The 22,009-nt window shown below is 37.4% G+C and overlaps 1 protein-coding gene across 1 annotated transcript in view; it reads left to right on the forward strand.

Moving 5' to 3' along the window:
- Positions 1-22,009, forward strand: part of gpr158b (G protein-coupled receptor 158b) — a 53,477-nt gene that overhangs the window by 2,011 nt on the left and 29,457 nt on the right. Inside the window, exon 2 of the mRNA XM_079614231.1 lies at positions 11,564-11,669. Coding sequence (XP_079470357.1) covers positions 11,564-11,669 — 106 coding nt within the window. The remainder of the gene's footprint in view (positions 1-11,563; positions 11,670-22,009) is intronic.

A 22,009-nucleotide genomic window follows, 5' to 3' on the forward strand; every position in this document is an offset into this window, starting at 1 on the left:
CACAAATTCAGATTTTGTAACTCACAATCTCCAACTTCATGTTTATGAAGACAAGTTTTTAGTTTGAGAAAATACATTAGATTGTATATATGCAATAACTTTGCTAATGTTTAGATTAGTTATTCACATGATATGATTGTTGAGGAGAACAGTCATTTCTCAAAATTGGTTTATTAAGTCACTTTGTGTTGGTACATAACCAGAACCTAAACATTTCCATAAGAAAAAAGATTACACTATAGTTCACTGAACACGTGTTGACGTATTATGCGGGTGCTGCAATGGTAATACCATTTATTCAAAAACTCAACAACAACAACAACAACAAAAAGCTCAGTGGTTCCATGTGATTTAAATAAGTAAACCCCAATAGAATAAACCACACAACTAACTAACTAACTAGAATCAATAGTGTTAATTTAACATGAATGAATGGTTTTAGTTTAAGAAATGGTTTTCATTTAAATGTAATTAAAATGAATGCTTCTTGTTTAGTCCTGTGATTTATATAACCTGTCTTATGTGTTCACTGTTGACAGTCCAGATGTGATACTGGTTTCATCCAGAGCACTACCAAAGTATTTATTTATTTATAAAGCAATTTAAATTGTTGTTAGCAGATCCTCAAGTAAGCACAAAGCTCAACACTTCACCACAATGGTAACCACCAAAACCACTAACATAACAGAAACATTTAAATGTCATCATAATAGAAAGTTAAACAAGTCTCTCCATTTTGTCATCTTGCCAAAAATACATAAAAAATCATGTACTTTATTTCCACATTTACTCTGCCAGTTCAGCCCCTTTGCAATGCATGATGAGAAGTGAAAGTCCTGTTATTTCTACAGTGAAAACATCAAGTCAAAGAATAACCGTTTCAAGTCAATTTAACATGAAGCGATCACATTTGAACCAGAAACCTGAAACAGTGGTGTTTAATCAAAATGAATTGTTTAAATATAAATATAGTGAACAGCAAAACAAAAACTAAAAAAATTTTTTAGTGTGATATATATTGTAACAGTTTATTTACAGTTTTTCTCAGTCGCTTTGGTACATTTCTCGAATCCCCCTTGACATTTGCAAAACAGTAAGTGCATTTCTCAAAACAATTCATACAAATAGCAAAACAACACCATGGATTACCTGCACAAGCCAACTCTTGCTCAAAATCCTTTGTTCATCTCTCAAAAGTAAATATCTGTGTCAGTGCCATTAGAATGACACGTCCTTGTGTCATTGTGTACGGATAAGACAGTCAAATTGCTTATTAGTCATGTTGTCAATATAACAGTGTACTCTGGCGGGATGTTCTGATGTCTAAAGTTTTGATGACAATATTGTAAATTGTAGGTTACACCTTAGTGTGGGAGTTTGATTGCAAGAGACTGGACAAGATTCACATTTACGCTTTCACTGTTTGTACTGTAATTTGTTGACAGGCATGTCATTGCGATACAGAAAGGAAAAGACAGCACTGCACAGCACAAAGAAAAAAAAAGAAAAACAAACAAACAAAAGAAATGTGAACATAGGACAATCTCCTTAGGGACAACTGTACATGCAGTGCTGTATCGTCTATATTATGACAACTTGTTCAACCATTTTTTTTTTGGGGGGGGGGGGTGATACTATTCAACAGAGACCCATTATAATACATTTTGATCAACATGACATAAGCAATTGATAATGAAGGAAACAGCAGAGATGTACCAAAGCATTTGCACCTTGTTCAAAGAAACGAATTGATAGTGAGTTGATGTGCACAAGTGACACAATGATGTGAAGATTGAGGTAGTTTTGAGAATTTCAATTCTGATCTGAGAAATGTACCAAAGCGACTGAGAAAAACGGTAATATCAAAATCGTATTGGGGATTAAATATTGAAATAAATAAAATGTTTTATTTGATAAGAATTAAAACTCCTGCCTGACCTGATTTCTACATATCCTGAGAACAGTTCAATCTCTCAGTTACGTTATATTATAATTCAGTTTCAGTTAATTATATAGTTGACTTTTGTCTGAATGTATGCTGAGGTTAGCCTGGGAAAACCCAGACCACTTCCGGCAAATTTAGATTTGCTCTGCAAGTGGGTCTGGCAAAGAGCCCATTGAAACCCATTTCCAATCCGTCGAAATCGCGGCACCAATCAGAAACGTTTTACACGATGACGACAGAGCAGAGACGGTGACGCAGATTTTGTACATTACAGAGATGAATGCCGCCAAGGAACATCACAACATCACTCGTTCGAATCAGCTATCGTGTCTGTTTCAAGCGATTTAAAATGGTCATTTTCGTTAACACAAACAGAGAATTGCTGAGAGTCTCGAGATGTTTCTCCGTCGCTCCGCATACGTCATGTCATTCATCGCTCTGATTGGTTTTAGATCTATCCGACGTCCGTTGGTGACGCCCCTGTGGAAATGAATTGTCTATGGAGCTTTGCCAGACCCTTACTCAGTTACAACTGAGAGTGGTCTGGGTTTTCCCAGGCTATGCTGAGGTTATATTGTGTTCACTTTTTTACCCAGCAAATATATAAAAAGTATGACAATATTATGATGCTTGAATTGAACATTAGTATTGAGGCAAGAATATAAGAGATTTAGAAATAATTTCAGAACAATTTACAGTTACTTATAATATCTGCAGGTATTTGGACACTTAAGCCCAGTTTTCACTTGGTAGCCTATTACTGTAAGATGCGTTTTGGTTGATCGGATCACAAGACTAGGGAGACATCCGTCATATAGAGCTGGTAAGTCCCGCTCCTTCCGGAAAACCCCACTGGACCTCAAAGTTGAAAAAGCGTCAATGCAAGTGAATGGGAGAAAATAATTATTTTCTGGTCCCGTTTGAATTGTGCCATGAATGTGAACATATGTTGTCTGTGAATTTTTTATATAATCTTTCATGTTACAAGTTTGACAGTATATGGTATGATTCGTCGGCTAGCAGTTGTGGAAAAGACATAACGAGAAAGACTACATGTCGCCTATGTGACGTCACCCCATAAAGTTAACTTACCCGTGGTTTTCGCCAACCTCAACGATTTTGTCCTCTCCCTGAAAGAAGGCGGTGAAGTGCACCAAAGACAGCCATGTCTAGCGGGATCCGTGAGCTAGAGCCGTGTGCTAGTGGTGTTCACGTTTCAAACGCGTCGAAATCAGCGAAGAGTTGTAGTCCACAAAGTGCTCTCACACAAAGTCTACCCGTATCAAACTTCTACCCGCTAAATTGTAGCATTCTTCACACGAAAGATTATATAAAAAATTCACAGACAACATATGTTGGATGTAGATTAAATGTCAAAAGTGTCAGTATATGACGCCATAGGATGAGAATACGTTGGACAATCCGTCTCTTTTGTCCACTTTCAAACACTTCTGTCCTGATTTCTTCGAGGGGAGGCGGGTAAATGTATATGGGCTTTTTCAGATCTTTAGATGTAATTGATGAAATAAGCTCACACAATTTACATATTAACGCGACCGGAGTCGACGGAAAAACATACGGAGAGCAGCAGCTTTAGTTTCTGCTCTGACAGCCGCAAGACCACTCCACAATGCATTGTGTTTTACAGTACAAAACCGTAATACACAAATACAGTATAAGTGTTGAAAATGGGCTGTTAATTAGCAGAAATTGCTTACCATGCAAAATATTGCCCAGAATGCATTGAATTTGAATTGAATTGAACAACTTTATTAATCCCGATAGGGAAACTGCTTTGCCACCAACAGTATAGCCATCAAACATAGTACACAACTAACAGACAAATAAATAAATAAATAATTCTGCATTAGGAGACCGATAGACCCTGATTATGAGACACAATTTGAAGAAAGATTCAATTTCACAGCTTCACAAACAAACATTATAAAAGACTAGAATAATTACAATAACAATTAACAGTGTTGGTTGAAGTATCTGACCGCTGCGGGAACAAAAGACCATTGGTTTCAGTAGGCCCTACATCACTGTTTTACAGTAATAGAAAAACAGTATGTTACTGGCCGTTTTTTACAGCATTTTTTTTACCAGGAGTATGACGTAAGAGGGAATCCGTATTTGAACCACATATATAATAAATAAAGCAAGACAACAGAATGCAATAATACAGAAGTATTCATCAAATGCCATGTTCATTATTTACAGCAATAATCTGACAAAAAATTAATTAATTGTACTTATAAAGTTATTGTGACGTCTATATTGTTGATCCAATGTGTTTCAAATTACGGATGTGCGACAAACTTTCAGGAAGCAGTCATGACTAGCTAGTTGATTTCTCCAACGATGTGGTACAATAGTTGAACAGCATATTAAGGGAACGCACCCCAGGTTTGTAAACAACATGAAAGCGGGTAAATGATGAGTAGTACCTCTTTAATTTTCAGGCCGTTGTGCAGTTTAGCTCCTATTCCGTTTCATTCCATTTGTTTCATTTGTTCACATTACATAACTTACAAAGACAACAAAGCAAATGAATCCTTCTCAAAGGGTTTTAATTAAGGTCTGTGCAGCATACTTAGTCTTATAAGGTTAGCATTGTGTTTTTAATAGTCTGTTGCATAAATTGGCATGGTTCGTGATGGATATTTCAGGGTAGTGCCAGACATGAGTTTAATACTGTCTATCAAACTGAAAACAAACTAACTCATTCTCACAGCTAGATTTCATTAGTCTCAGTCTAGATTTTAAAAAAACCTCTTCCTTTGTAAGTGAACCATTAAGACAAAAACTACGTAAATAAACTTTTCCTCTCTGCTCTTAAGATTATTGATGTACTTGGGAATGATATTAAAAACATTGAAAGGTTAATATGCTACTCTTGTAACACAATTTGATGCTGAGAATAGTGTAGCTAAAATTGACTTTTATGTCTTATTTTATAATGTAAAATCGGTGAGGATTTTCAATCAGTCTGCCATCAGGATGTCCAAACCTCTTCTCCGAAATGAAAAAAGCTAAAGGTAATTGGACGTGTTTAACACATTAGGCTGGCGATGCTTTTGTATGTAATAAATAGCTAAAGTGTTTACTGAAAGTCACAATAGTTGTGTAAATTGTAAGCATAATGGTCTTATTTGCCACTTTTTTACTTGAAGGAGGTGTCATGACAGAGTAGATATGGCATTTTGATTACCTTTCTCATTTTTTTCTTGCAGGTATGTTTAACATCAGTTATTTTTTATCATTGTGTAAGTTGTTTAAACCCTTGATCATCAAGACATTGTTATAGGGTTTGAGAAAGGGATTCTGAACATTGTTAACACCCCTCAACTTGAAAGAGGAGTGCACTGAGCCAGCCAGATAATTCTCACATTTCTCGGTCTCATTTCTCGGTGGCTCTCTCTCTCTCTCTCTCTCTCTCTCCCGCTCATGCTCCATTTTCTTTGCCTAAAGATAAGAGAGAGTGCTGGCAGCTCAAGCTATCTGCAGGTGTTTGTTTCACATCTCAGCTGACAGATGGCTTCTGCCTTGTGGGCCTTCACTGGATTTGGATGGGTAGAAATGAGGAGGGAGGAATGATTTGGGGGCTCATGCATATAACAATCAGTGTCACTCCCCAGCGGCTCCAGACACCAAATGAAAAGAAAATCAAAGAGGAAAAGACAAAAGAGATATTTACTTGAACTCTAAGGGCCCTATTTTAACGATCTGAAACGCAAGTGTCAAAGTGCAAAGCGCAAGTAACTTTGTGGGCGGATCCCGGCGCTGTTGCTATTTTCCCAGCGCGATAAATGACTCTTGCGCCCGACGCAAATCTAAAAGGGGTTGGTCTGAAGTAGCTTCATTATTCATAGGTGTGGTTTGGGCGTAACGTGAAATAAACGAATAAGAGCGTCCTCTCACATTCCCTTTAAGAGCCGGCGCGCTTGTTTCGTGGCGGATTGCTATTATAACGGCGGATTTGCCAGCGCACGCCAGGAGCGATTCACAGCCGAGGAAACCGACGTTCTCGTCAGGGCTGTAAAACACAGAGAAGTGACATTGGGGATGATGGGAGAAACCCACCCAAATTAGCTTCGGTTAAACAGGCGTATAATTTGGGTAGTAAATGTGTAGCCTAATCTAGAATTTTTTTTTTTTTTTTTTTATCTATATAGATCTTTTTCACATCTTCACGGACACAACAATGATTTCCCTCGTGTGTTAATATTTTTCCTTGTAATAATGTATGATTTGCAAAAATGAAAACTGCTGCATCTTTTTATATTAGAGAATCAAAGTAGATGCGCGTTACTATTATGGTCAAGCACGCGCCCTTAAAATACCATATCACTAACGCGCAACGCGCCACTGTCTTTAGACTGTTTTTTTCCTGGTCAATGGCGCAATTGCTTTCTAAAACTGGAAAATAGCACCATGGAAGTTTTGCGCCGGAACACGCCTCCTCTTTGCGCTGAACCGCCCCCGCGAGCGCAAGTTCATTCCCTAATTTACCGACGTGCGTCTGTGGAGGGAAAAGTCCGCTGTGCGCGGGTGCAAAATAGGAATGATACATGCGTCGGTGTTCAAAGTCAATTGCGCTGGGTGCAAGATAGGGCCCTAAGTCTTCTAATGACGATCGAAATGATCGAAATATCGCAAATGTGAATTACGATTATGATAACTGAATGATTTTAATACTTCAAAAGATTCAGAAAAGTCTCAATTTTAGGTCGACACAGACAGTGGAAAATAGACAAGTGGATACGTGACGTTCTTAATGTCATAGCGAAGTACTCATGTGTAATTGATGCATACTTGGATTGCACGTGATCCCATATTCAGTTCTCTTCCGCAGCTTATGGCCAAAAACACACAAAATTGCCAAAATGCCCATTTTGGTGAGTAGCCTATTCACGTAAACACAGTCAGTTATGTATTAAGCCGGGTTCACACTGTACGACAAATGTTGAGAATCCTTCAAAAATTCCCCTGAAGTCTGTGATCGCTAGTTTGACATGTTCGCCGACAGCCAATTAATGATCTTTGCGATCAGAAGATTTGACGCACAGTCCTGCAGTGTGGCTTCTCATTTGATGACCTTCAAATTAAAAACAGATAGGGGTGCAGTCGGAACCTTATGGCATAATTAGGTTCACGGACCCTCCGCAAGCATCTTCATTTGTTTTTTCTTTTTTCTTTTCAAGACAAGCCATGATCAAAATGAACGCTAGTTTTAACTGTTATCATGATCTAAATGGATGCTACTAAGGAAGTCTAATGATTAATTTGAACAAAACTCAAACAGTCAGAATATTTTTTTTTTTACCATATACTGTAAATATAAATTTTTTTACATATGTTACTGTTTTTGTTGAAGGTACAATATGTATTTTTTTCGCCGCTAGGGGTCGCTAACCTCTTCAAAACAATAAAGGCGTAGATTGATGACACAGTGAATGAGCGTGGAATCATGGAACATGTCGTCATGCCGATGAATCTAATAATGTTTATGGGGCAATAAGGTTTATGGATGAGTGAATACATTCATGTTTTTTTATCATGACTGTGGTATGAAGCAGGGCATGATTGCTAATGGGAGACAGATATCAGCGCTACACGCGAGTCGCGCGGATGTAAAGGAATGAGGACATTTTATTCTACCGAACTACCCGCAAGTGCTGAATTAATACTCACTCACACAGGTTTATTTAACGAATTAAAATTGTGAGGTAACGCAGCGCTGTTTCACTTGGTCTACACTATCACACTAAACTGCATTTGAGTGTGGTGAAAGTTATAATGTTGTTCTATGTGTCAGTTTGTTGGCTGTATGAGACTAGCAGTAAGCTAGATCAACATTAGAATACAGATCATTCTAACATTTCATCATGTTGTTGAGCTATATAACATTGATTCGTTTTATGTACATTTGCTCACCTGTCTAATAAAGCACATGTCAAGTCGAAGTTTGTTGCGAAGCTCTTGGCACAACGCCACGCCGATATTGATCCTTGTTTTATTTCTCCTTTTGTCCCAAAGTCTGCTTGCCATGGTCCATATGTTTAAACGCAACAACAACAACAACAGCTGCACGCTAGACGTAACACAGTTGTCCAGGTCTGTTTCCATGGTTACTATGACAGTACAAGCGGAAACCAGGGATAACGCAGATATTACATCATTGATAGGCGACAAGGGACAGGCACTATTTAAAATTGTGAATTTCTCTGAATTTATACATTCTTGGAAACATTTGGGATAGTTCATGTAGGTCGTCTACAAACCGGAAGGTTGGTGGTTCTATCCCTGGTTCCACTTGACCAAGTGTCGTGGTGTCCATGAGCAAGACACCTAACCCCAGCTGCTCCCGGCGAGCTGGATGACGCCTTGCATGGCTGACACCGCCGTCGGTGTGTGAATGTGAGGCAATATGTAAAGCGCTTTGGTGGCCATGGGTCTGTTAAAGCGCTATATAAATGCAGTCCATTTACCATTAATGAACATAAATTTACATCTGCATCCTCAAGCTACAACTACTGTCAACTCAAGCTACTGGCAAATGTGCATTTCTAAGAGACAAAACATGTAGGCCTAAATATTGCAGCCTGAGCTGCTAACTCTGCTGAAGATACAAGTCAGACAACACCAACCTGTTTCATGACTTGAAACAAGTAATTAACTTGAAACTCATTTTTCTATTAAGATATATATTTTAAGGGAAAATAAAGAATAAAAAAAAAAACGTGAAGTGCTTGTCATGTTCTGACAGTAAATAGTAGTTTATAACCACAATTAATGGTCTGGTTTATAAAACTTTCACGATATCGACTGATATGCACATTTTACAGTGAATTTTTTTTGTCCATATCGCCCAGCCCTACATGGCTTACAGCAGGGATCATGTTCGTACAGTCTGACAAGCAACAGTCGTAAAGGATTATTATTGTCACGTCTTGTTTTGGTCATGTCGCATGTCTTTGTTTCCTGTTGTCATGTGATCCTGCCATGTGTTCCCTTGTCTGATGTGTCATGTTGTCATTGGTTCATTATTTCATTGTTCGCAGGTAGTCCTTCCTTGTGTATTTAACCCCTCATGTTTGCCATATGTCCTTGTCAAGTATTGTTTCCTGTAATTGGTAAGCTCCATGTCATGTTCTTGTTTTCTGTTTCATCACATTTTTTAAATAAACTGCACTTGGGTTCTCAACAAGCTTGCCTTCAGTGGACAATTATAAATCGTAGTGTGCACCTTGCTTTAAATGGAGTTGAGAAAGAAAGTGCACGGTAGGCTACTAGTGCACAGGTAAATTCTACAGTGCACAGGTAAAAAACGTAGTTCATATGAAATTCATGCGTTTGGTAGATTATTTTATTTTACCTGTTCATGCGTTCCCTGGGAATCAAATCCACTTTGGCGTTGCTAGCACCACACGATACTGTTCAGGGAACAGAAATGTTTCCTACTGTCTCTAGGTCTAATCCCTCATGCTGTTGTCAGGCAGGGAATGGAAAAGAGAGGTTCATTTTTAGAAATGCATTGATTTTAGAGTTAGTTGAATTAGATCCTGGAGACTGATGTGGTTCTTCATTAGCATCAACAGGGACATAGTAAGTATGTTAGTTTTATGTTACAGTGTGCCTTAATAACAGACACCATAATCTTTGTGATACTGTAAAGGTAGAAAAGATTGTGAGAGAAACATCAAGTCAACATTGAAACCGCATGGTCCACAGGTCTCATATAACATGCCTTATGGTGCACAGTGAAAGAGAAGGCGCTCTAATGGACTTCTTCTATCTGGAGTAAAAGGCAACAACTCTTATTTTCACATAATTGACCGGAGAGCTGCCTTCCCCCCTTAGTCAGAAAGTGACTTGCATCATACAACCAGCAGCATTTGCAAATCAGATAGAAAGTTCCCATGCAGAGGTGAACATTTTTTTTTTTCTCTTTCCAGTCTGAGTGTCGGATTCTGTGTTCTGTCTAATGATATCTCATCTCGTTCCCTGGGGAAGAACAATTGAAATGCCCTTGCAAAGTAGTATCCAACTCATAATGAGACGAGTATTTTTCACCAATGAAAAGTAAAACTGCAGAAACTAGGTTCCTTTTCTATCTAACAAGCTGTCCATTCTGCATTATTTTAAAGGAATTGCATTAGTTTTATTTTGAGAAATGATTTCAAGCTGTCTGTTCTAGAGCACATGCTTCACGTGGGTCATTCTATAACTACAATACTTTGCAATAAAGTAATAAAGAAAAGGTAGAAACATTTGAAATAGTTTTTTTTATTTATAAAGTAATTGAATAAATACTTTGAAAGAGTGACATGAAACAATACAAGATTTTTATGATTTTTATTTATTTTATGGGTCAAATTTACCGGTAAATGTCCCCAGCAGTTTTTACAGGTAATTATTAATAAATAAATAATATATATTGTATAATGGGGCTAAAGGCACACCTTAAGAATAGCTTTTCACTACTTTCATAAAGTATGATTGCAGAAAGAAAATATATGTTTGTATTGAATATTTATGGAGCAACACATTTTGTCTGAAAATAAAGTGGTTTGTTTGTTTAAAAATCTTATAAATGTATGAAGTGGCAAGCATTGGCAAAAAGCACACATTATTGAAACAAATACTTTAGCTAAAATAATGTTTTAAATAATACCTTAGTTAATACTTGTTCAAAAGAATCACTTTACCAACAATAATTATTTTTTACCTTTTTTTTTCAATAAATATACTGGTATTAAATGTATGTTAATGTACATTTAATTTAAAAGGGTAAAGATTCTGAAAACATTGAAGGAGTTCCCATAATAATTTTATAAAGATTTACAGTAACAATAAATTATATTTTATATGAGAAATGTCATATTTTTCATTATAAATATGGTGATTATTTCTAAGGTGGACACCAACATAATATATGATATTTACCATCTGAATCTAATGTCCTGAGTCCATCTGAATCTAATGTCAACAAATGGAAAAATCAGCCAGCAATTTATTATCATGTTAATAATTGTGCCTTTAGGCCCAACATCAGGGGCGCCATTTACCCCAAACCATTTACATACAGATTCTTCCGCTATTGAAAAAGAAAATCATGACCTTTGTCTCAAAACATATTCAATAATTTTAGAGATTCTCATTTCCTACTTTTGAGAATAACATTTGTTATTGTTATTGCTCTTCAGTGTCATGAAAACAGCACTGCGACCTAAAAGTAATTCAGCGAAAGCCTAAAAGCCTTCAACTTACTTTGATACTATACTATCGGCATCTTTTCAACCACTAAGAGTGCCGGCGCCAGGCTGCAGGAACTAGGGGTGTATCTGATATGAATAAAAAACTTGACAAATTATATGAAAAGATTATTATTGCAGCTTCCATAGACATCAGTGTATGACATTTGTATTTAAAAAGCTATAAAAGGTTTTTTTATAGTACTTGATTTAAATGTCTGTTTAAATGTCTGAAACCTAAAATAAACATTATGTGGCTGAAAACACTGAATAGTTGATCTTTTGCTCCCTTGTGGCGTCAGGCCTGACTGCTAACTCTCACCTTTCTGTTTCTCTCTCTCTCTCTGTCTGTCTGTAGAGGAGTTGTACGTGTAGATGTTAATCTGCAGGATGTGGACATTGACCAGTGCTCCAGCAGTGGCTGGTTTGCAGGAACTCACCGCTGTAACTTGACAACTATGGAGGTGAGTGTGCAATCTCATCACTAACAGGATCAGATGAGAATATAAACATCACAAAAACACTCAAAGGCCCGGTTTCACAGACAGGGCTTAAGCCTGGTTTAGGCCAATTAAGTTCAATTAGGACATTTAAGTAGCTTTTATAAACGTGCCTTAGAAGAAAAACATTATCTTGAGACAAAACAATGTCACTAACATATTTTAAAGGGGTGGTATAATGCCCTTTTCACAAGATGTAAAATAAGACTTTGATGTACCCAGAGTGTGTATGTGAAGTTTTAGCTCAAAATACCCCACAGATATTTTTATATAGCATGTTAAAATTGTCTGTTTTTTAGGGTGAGCAAAAACGCACCGTTTTTGTGTCTGTCCCTTTAAATGCAAATGAGCTGCTGCTCCCGGAGTATTGCAGAGGGCGGAGCTACAAGAGCTCATGTCCTTGTACCTCACACAGACATGCACTGAAAATGTCAATGTTTATGTTCAAACCAGACAATCAAACCAGAGTCAAACAATAATGGAGAGACTCAAGAAGAAGTGACAACATGTAGAATGCAACAGGACATTTCTGAATGGTTAGTTGGTGAATTTATGTAGTTCATGTGTAGTTATCTTCTAGTCATTGATTAGCATATTCTGTCATGATAATCTATAAATCGTGTTCCCGGGGGCGGGGTTTATGTAAATTCTAGGGTTGATGATGTCACTAACCAGGGAGGAATGTCGTGTAGTCCCTACCAGCCGTTTGTTGTAGTCCTTAAAAAACTTTAAAAGCAAATATCTCCCTTTGCTTTGAACTTTGAGCGTTGTAACTTTGCAGATGTTGTTTATGCTCAAACAGAAACATTACACACTAAATAAATTAAAGGGTTAGTTCGCCCATTTAAGACATGAAGTTGTATGCAATCCTTACCAGCACAATAGTGCATACACAGGGACCCACTCTGTGGTCACCTCCCTGGTCAGAGTTCTGGCCGCTGGAAGTTTTTCAAGAAAGTAGTTTTTACGTGAAAAAATTTGCGTTTCAAAGCTTGATTCATTTACATCACAAAAAACACGCCAGACAAAATTCATACCTCAGTTTTAATCGGCACTATTTTCTTTCCATTTCTATCAATCCGCGCTGCTGTCGACGTCAACAGTGCGCACGTTCCGATCAGCTGTAGCTATAAGACAGCTTTGACTGGTTGCCATCGGCTACTCTGCGGGAGCTAAATATCCAGAATCAAGGATTTTCGTGTGTGCAGTGCTCACTTCAGCGAAGACGATTACATCCCCAACCAAGGAGGAAAAATAAAAAAACTAATTTTAAAGAGTTTTGCTGTAGCCTGCCAGCAGCCTATATAGGGATATAGGTACAATTTGCTGAGAAAACTATTTGATTGAACACACACACAATTGAGTTCATAAAGGTATCCCTTTGGCGTTGTGCTAAAATTACTTTCATCATCATCTGTTCCGTCTGACATTGTGCTAAAATTGGTTTCATCATCAGAAGTTTCGTAGTCAGACATGTTGTCAGCGAGTCGCGCTATCAACAGCTGATCGGAACGTGCGCACTGTTGACGTCGACAGCAGCGCGGATTGATAGAAATGGAAAGAAAATAGTGCCGATTAAAACTGAGGTATGAATTTTGTCAGGCGTGTTTTTTGTGATGTAAATTAATCAAGCTTTGAAACGCAGATAATTTTTTCACGAAAATGCACAGTTTTGTGGCCCCGGAAACTAACCAGGACTACTTTCTTGAAAAACTTCCAGCGGCCAGAACTCTGACCAGGGAGGTGACCACAGAGGGGGTCTGTGTGTATGCACTATAGTGCTGGTAAGGATTGCATACAACTTCATGTCCTAAATGGGCGAACTAACCCTTTAAAGTGAAATCGTAATCAACCACCATCTTCATGCAAGTTGGTTTCAGTGAAAAGAGCTCAATGATGAATTATAGTCTGGGACTATCTTAAAGTCTGCGTGAACCGGAAGTTGCAACCGACTTTATCTCAGTGTTGTGACGTATTTCCGAGAGAAACGGAATACTAAATGAGGAAAAATAGTGGGCGTGGCTTTTTTTTTAGACTAGCACCTGATTGGATCTAGAAAAGTAGGTGTTTCATTCAGCCTGTCTACATTTATGAATTTGGCAGACGCTTTTATCCAAAGCGACTTACATTGCATTCAAGGTATACATTTACATTTTGTCAGTTCTTGCTTTCCCTGGGAATCGAACCCATGACCTTGGCGTTGCTAGCGCCATCACTACATCTACAGGAAAGTCTACTGTCAGTTGGAGGGGCGTGGTTACGGATGTTAAGCAGACACCAAAACCGTCAAACCTACGTCATCAGGGAAGGTCCTCCAATGCAGAGGGGAGGGGCATTTTCAGATTTTGATTAAAGATTACGAAGCCAAAACATTTTTTTGTGTGGATTGACTCCATGGATGAATTGTTCACCACAAAACGATCAATTTAGGCAAACAAAGTAAATATGGTCAATTTTGATATCATGTGGACTTTAAGCCTTGTCATCTTAAGCCTTGAAACTGGGGTAACATGTTTGGCTCAGGACCCAGATTTGCATCAGTCAGAAGTAAAAAAAGTAAACAAATATGAAATGTATTATTAATATCATCATTGTTATTCAGTAAGTAATTCACAAACATGCAAATGGTCAACACAAATCAATCAATATATTCTAACTAGATATTTTGGTGCAGAAATGAAAGTAATTTGGTATTTGCACTAAATCACAGATAAAAAAATGTGAATGTGTTGTGAGGATACAAAACATTGTATAATATATGTGAGCGTTTTGTTGGATGCAATGTTTGCATTTAACATCGTTTTTCCCTACTGTGTGTGACCTTATCAGAACACACCTGCTTTTTAATTTCACATTGTCCCAGATGTAAGACTTTCCGGCATCAATTCTCCTTTCCAATTAATTGGACAGAGTGCAATGATATTTTTGTTTGCTCAAGTGGGATTGTTTTCATTGTTCTTTTTTTTTTCACTGCGAAGGATAAATGTGGGATTTATCACATCCTTGACTGGAGTCTATAGTAATCTGTGTTGGAAGTTGCTCTGCGAGAGTTAATTAGACTATCCGAGCTGTTCTGCCTGGGTGCCAGTGAGAGTCTGGGCCGGCTTGGATGTTTCTGGAAGTTGCACTCGTACGCTAAATCACATCACTGCGTGGGTTTATGCATTATGTCATTGCACAAGTGCTGAACATGAAGTGGTGTGAAAAACACAAATAATCTTGTTACTTATTGCTACATAACATGTAATATGGGACCCTGGACCACAAAACCAGTCACATGGGTAATTTTTTTTTTTTAAATTGAGAATTATACATCATCTGAACGCGGAATAAATAAGCTTTCCATTGATGTATGGTTTGTGAGGATAGGACAATATTTGCCTGAGATGCAACTATTTAAAAATCTGTAATCTGAGGGTGCAAAAAAATCTAAACATTGAGAAAATCGCCTTTGAAGTTGTCCATTTATGTTCATGATTGTGCTGCATTCACTCACAAAAATAAATGTTTTATATATTTACAGTAGGAAATGTACAATATATCTTCATGGAACATGATCTTTACTTAATATCCTAATGGTTTTTGGCATAAAAGAAAAATCTATAATTTTGACCCATACAATGTATTGTTGGCTATTGCCACAAATAAAACCGTGCCACTTGTGACTGGTTTTGTGATCCAGGGTCACATATTGCATAGTCTCATTTTCAAGTATACATAAATGTGCCATTTAAACCTTACATAAACGAAACACTTAGTGTTCAGAAGCTGTAGGCTCAAAGTCCGGAGTCCTATGGAAGTCAATGGGGTTCATCTACTGTTTGGTTACCGACATCCTTCAAAATATATTCTTCTGTGTTCCGCAGAAGAAAGAAACTCATACAGGTTTGGAACATGATGACAGATTTTCCATTTTTAAGTGAACTATCCCTTTAATTTGTTTGAGACATGTCCTGCTTTGTATTTTTGTATTACTCAAGTTCTTTATTTTACTTTCACACATAACTTTTATACTGTAGCATGGTAAATAGCATGCTACAATAAATAGATTTTTAAAAATCTCTTTTTTTAACAAATGGTCAGAGAAAGGTATTTAAGTTTTAGAAAATGCTGATTTTCAATCTCAACTGATTTATTTTATAATAAATAAATTTCAAACACACATTTCAATAATAAATAAATATTATTATTAAAAACCATAATGGGTAACAAATTTGGGTGGCCAATTTAACATATATTAATCAAACTACAGCTTCATGCGGCAACCATTCCAAAATAAACGCTTTTTATAGTGCATATTCATGTCACGAATGTATTGTTCTTCATGAGGTTTTAAGAACTTTGACACTTTTCAAATATTTATTTGTGATATAAGATTTTAATATATGTAGCTGTAAGATGTCTACTTACTTAAGACTTTTGTTTTTTTGATTTTAGAAAAAAAAAATCTATTTAAGATTTTGTCAGGCTACATTTTTTTTTTCTTTATTTATAATGAAGTAATGTGTAGTTAGTTAGTGACGTATAAATATTCTAAACTGATAAAGAAAAAGTATCGGATTGGTATTGACAGATTGCAGTATTGGAATTAGTATCGGACATCAAAAGTGGTACTGAGCTGTCCCTTGCTATTAAAAAAATATATTTCAAGTGATTGTACATATTAGTGTTTATTGTAACATTAAATATAAACAATTCAACCTTATCATGTAACAGTTACATCAAATTAAATAAAAAGTGCTGAAAATGTCAAATAGCTCAAAACATGAGAAAATACAGCAGTCCATTTTGGTGTACAAGGCTGTTCACACAGAACGTGTTCTCGATCCATTTGTTTTTAATTATTATCTTATGTAAACATGTGCTAAACTGGTCTCTTTACTCGCTGTCTTTTCAGCATCTTCTGCCATGCTTATAATGTTATTTCAAACATAAAAGACCGTTTTTAAGAACCCTGTGATTTGTTCAATTGTGTTTTGCTCAGCAAAACTGTTTAAAAAGGTATTGGGATAGCAAAGTGTAGAGGATACATCGGTCAATTATGTGATGGAATATTGTGTGGACTGGACTGGGTTTGCATGGCCCAATTGTTGTCTTGTGTAGAGGAGAATTTCCCAGTAAAACGTGATCCATTATAAATGCAGTATAATGGATTTCCGTGGGCTTGCTAAATTATTGACCATGCTCCATGTCTGCGTGGTCCCACTCATGGGAAAACCGGAGGAAAGGCAGCAAGGAAACGCACAGCAGGCTTCACAAGCACAACACTTGCTCCCAACCCCAGCAACTGAAGCAAAACGATATTTGGAAGGGTTTCCTGTGTTTATGAGAGAGAAGAAATACTTGTGTGCTGCCATCTGAGAAAGAGGCGAAAAGCAGCATGTGTGTGTGTTTGCGGAGAATCTATTTATAGCCTCATGTCTTCCTAAGACCGCAGGACCATGCCTCTTAAAATCTGTCCTGTCATTCAAGTTGAGCAACATCAAGCTCGGGGCTTGACATTCGAAGGAGCGCATCCCCGAATCATGTGCACTAAATGTCCCGCAATGACTTTCCTGAGGTGGATTAACCTGAGTAATGTTTTGAGTGGATGTGTTAGACTCCATCAGTCTCTCTGTTAGAGCTAGAGAATAAAGCTCTGGAGACTTGAGACAGAACATGTCCAAGGCCTCACCATATAATCAGAGGTTTGTCACATGCAGGCAGCATTTTCCTTTTTTAGTTTTCTCATTGCTATTTCTTTCGCTACATTAGTTGTAATGGTAATGCTGTGGATCTCATTGGCTGTCAGCAGAAAGCTATTGTTTCTGAGTATATTCAGTGAGCATATTCTCATGCCTCATTAGTGAAGATTTAAGACTTTAAAGGGAAAGTTCACATATTTATGATCAAAAAATGCCCGTTTATCCGTGGAACACAAAGGGAGGTTATTAAATCAATATCCAGTTGCGTGAATTCAATGCAATGACAGTACCTACTGACTCAATTGAATGCTTATTAATACAACACCTAAGCGTGTCAGGAAATGTACATGCAGCTCACTGTTCATTTTTCCATGTGCTCTGACAAGTTTTGGTGATAGATAACCCAATATTTAAAGGGGTAGTTGATTATGATTTCACTTTTTCAACTTTAGTTTTAATTTTTGAACTTTTAGTTTTAATTTTGGTTGTAGTTCCACCAGAGTTCCACTGGGGGCGATCGCCCAAGTGCAAAATGAATGGGAGTCTATGGAGCTAGACGGCTAAATGTGTCTCTTTCACCCGATTGCCGTTGAGAAATCTCAGATTTGATTGTAGGTTTTGCAAGTTCAACATGGGTTATAGGTCGAAAGTTGAATGAACGAGTTTATGTCCTTTCGATTTCTTACAGGTTGAGTTGTTGTTGCCCATAACACGCTAGCATTCTGCTAATGAACGCTGATTGGTCAGTGAAGGACTGATTACGACCAGAGATAACGCTTGATGGCATCGTGGCATCCGAAGCGGGACCAGAATGTCTTCTAGCAAAAACTCTTCTAGCACGTGTGTTTACCTGTGTCCGCTGTGTTGTCGATGCCTCGAGAGAAAAGAAAGTGCAGAGCGCGAAAGCACCAAAGTGACTGAAGGATTGCCGTAAAGCAGTATCTCTGGTCGTACGATGTGTATGACGTCATTGACATTTTAAAAGACTTTTTAAAGCAAATAAGTCACTCTAAAAAAATTTAACACCCAGCAATGTGTATTTTTTTAGACCTCCATTCATTCTGCACTCGTCCTGTGAGCGCCCTCATATGGAACCAGAGTGGAACTGCAACCAGTTCAGAAGCCGGAAGTTTACTGAGAGTGAACCTTCTCCCCTTATTAGACATTCTCTGGACATGAGCTCTTGTAGCTTCAGAGCAGCAGCTCATTTGCATTTAAAGGGACAGACACAAAAACGGTGCGTTTTTGCTCACCCTCAAAAAGTGACAATTTTAACATGCTATATGAAAATATCTGTGGGGTATTTTGAGCTAAAACTTCACATACACACTCTGGGGACATCAAAGACTTGTGAAAAGGGCATTATACCACCCCTTTAAGCAGTTTTAACAGTAAAATTGTTTCCATTTCTTTGGCAGAAAAATGTTTACCTGCTTCTTAACATTTCTATGCATCAGAATCATTTTTAAGATGTCATGTCACATTATAAAAGTGTTTTTCAAATGTGTTCTTTTTCATTTAGTTTTGCTCAAGTCAGATTTACCAGTAATCTATAGATTTATTGTTTACGTATGTATAAATTGTGACTGGCAGAAATGAACAATGCTTTAACTTTGTATTTGTTTGTAAGATTGTTTCTAAGATGAAGATGGATTATGCAATGACCAGTTGGCCCTTGAATAATTCAGGAAGCTCTGCATGGATGCACTGTGTAATTCAATACAATAGCAATTGCAAATTAAGTTGGCTAAACCCCTGGACATAATCGCTGATTCATCAAAACGGAATAATTGTGCACAATTCCTCTTTATAAAACTGTATATAAAGAAGTATTCTGGGGAGGTCTGTTGAGAATATTTCTTGCCAAAGTGTCTCAGGTTAAGGTCGAGCTACTCCAGAAGGCGTCTTTTCTTCTGATAAGACCATTGTGGTGTTGATTCACTGCTTTGGATCGATGTCCTTTTGCATCACACAACTTCTGTTGAGCTACAGATGGCCTTATATTTTCTGGTAAAATGTCCTGCTAAATCATATTTTATCACCAATTTATGCAGAAATTGAAATCCTGCAACCAAAGTATGTTAGACTATTGGTTCTCACCATGGGGCCGGCCGGGGATGACTTAAAATCATTTAAAACAAGACAAAACAAACATTAAAATGAGCTAAAACAACCAAAAATCTGAATTTTTTTTTTTTTTTTTTTTTTTAAATGAATATGTATTTTGTGTAAATATCCAAAAGGTTGAGAATTACACTGATTCTAAAGCCAATGCTATGTTTACAAATGTTAACAAAAAGCTGAAATGTCATGAGAAGCAGTTAATGGGTAGCTAAGAAACTCATCACAGCAATTCTGGATGAAGTGAATTGAAGGTGCACTGTCACACACACACACAAATCCAAATATATCCTATTGCCGGTGTTATGTCTTCAGTGACAAAATGATCTTATAACTCTGCTGATGCTGACACTTCTCACTCCTGAAGATTTCCAAGCATGTTTTCAAATGTGTCAGGTCGCCCACATTTATCTGCACTGGAAAGCTGCAAGGCTTGCATTATTAAATCATATTCATATAGAGAGTTTGCTCAGAGAGGAACAGCTGATATATTGAAAATCCTGTTCTGTTGCGTGGGATGGCGGAAGCTATTGAACCACAGGTGTGTATAATCAACATACAACCCTCTTTAAAGTTTGCGTGAATCTTGACTTGCGTAGCCAGACCTTTAGTTTGACGGCAGCTTTCATTGGCCAAGGACCGCGTATTAAGACGACTGACCGACATGTAAGCAACCAATCACGGTTTGTTTTGTTTAGCGTCAAAATGTAAAGTCGATGTCCCCACAATAACAGGTCGGTGTGCATTAATTCAAGAATGTTGTGCAGGTTTACTTCAACAGTGCTGTAAACACAAGAGTCCTTGTGTCGGGGCTGTCTTCTTAGATCTGAAGAAAGCCTTTGACTCTGTTAACCATCAGATTTTAATATCCAGGTTGTCTCAATTTAACATCTCTGATCAAGCACTTTTATGGTTTAAATCCTACCTGTCCCACAGGAAACAGTATGTGGTAGTAGATGGTGTCAAATCTCCTTGTTTAGATTCTGGAGTTGGTGTCCCGCAGGGGTCTGTTCTTGGGCCGGTTCTGTTTTCTCTTTTTATCAATAACCTACCAAATTCATGTCCAAACGTCTTCTCGCAGATGTATGCGGATGACGCAATAATTTACACTCAAACAAAAACGATCCAACAAGCAGCTGTTGACCTCACAGCTGCCCTTTCTCATGTGCAGGACTGGCTCAGGAATTCATGCCTAATGTTGAACACCAAAAAAACTGTTTGCATGTACTTCTCAAAACGCCATGTCAACATAAGCAGCTCAAATGTCTTCCTGAATGGAGAGGAACTTCACCTGGTCTCAGAATTTAAATACCTTGGGGTAGTCCTTGATTCAACACTCTGCTTTAAAAGTCATGTAAAAAAAGTAGCAAAGGTTGTCAAATTTAATCTTCAAAATTTTTGGCACATTCGAAATAATTTAACTATGGATGCTACTAAAACATATTTCTATTCAATGATTATTTCTCATTTTGATTACTGTCTGACTACCTGGTCTCTTGCTTGCCCCACAACACTTAAAACCATAGAAAGTCTATATAAAAAGGCATTAAAAACATTAGATAAAAAAACGTTATTCCACCATCACTGTCAAGTTCTAAAAAAACATAAATTATTGGATTTTCGAAATATGATTAACTTGAAAATGGTCTGTCTGATTTACAAGGTCCTTCACTCTCTTGCTCCGCCACCTCTGAAAGATTTGATAAAATTTAAAGACAGTTCTCTGAGGACCCCGCAAGCCTCTACCAGAGGAGACGTGATAATATCTCACAGGCGCACCACCTTCGGTCAGACGGTCCTGTCTGTCCGGGGTGGGAACCTGTGGAATAGTCTTCCTCTAACACTAAGAGAATGTACTACATATAGCTCTTTTAAGGTCAATTTGAAGAAATGGCTATGGGCAAATCAAAGGTGCACACATTAGTATGTTTTATCTTTTTATTTTATTTTAATTGTTCTATTTTTTAATGTGTATATGGATGAGTGTTGTAAAGTTGAATATAGTCTTGTGTGAATATTGTATATAGGATTTAGCTAAATTATAAATTGACTGTAGATGTAAATTTTTATTCTGCAATGTCTTTGTGAGCCTTTTTGTGAGCTGTGTGATTCTAGCCCGTGGGACTACGGATGGAAATTAGCCCTCGGCTATAATCCGGCATGTTTACATGCATGTTTTACATGTTTTGTTCATTAACATGCACTGTCCCAATCAAATAAAGAAAGAAAAGAAAAAAAAAGAAAACTTCACATTCTTTTTAAAAGCGTTTATTTAATCCCGATAAGCGCTTTTGGCATCGCAACGGCTTTGTTTATTGGCCGACCGTTCTCCTGTAGAATTCAACCAATCAGATGACGACTACAAAACTACCAAAGTATTTATGAGTATTTCCCCTTATGTGTTTCTTATGTATCAGACGTTCAGCCAACTTCTGAGGTCTTAGGATGAGACTAGGGTGAATAGGGTGGGAGGGGACATCTTGACATTTGATCTATTGT

This window comes from Phoxinus phoxinus (genome assembly GCF_949152265.1).
Source record: "Phoxinus phoxinus genome assembly, chromosome: 5".
Classification (NCBI taxonomy): Eukaryota; Metazoa; Chordata; class Actinopteri; order Cypriniformes; family Leuciscidae; genus Phoxinus; species Phoxinus phoxinus.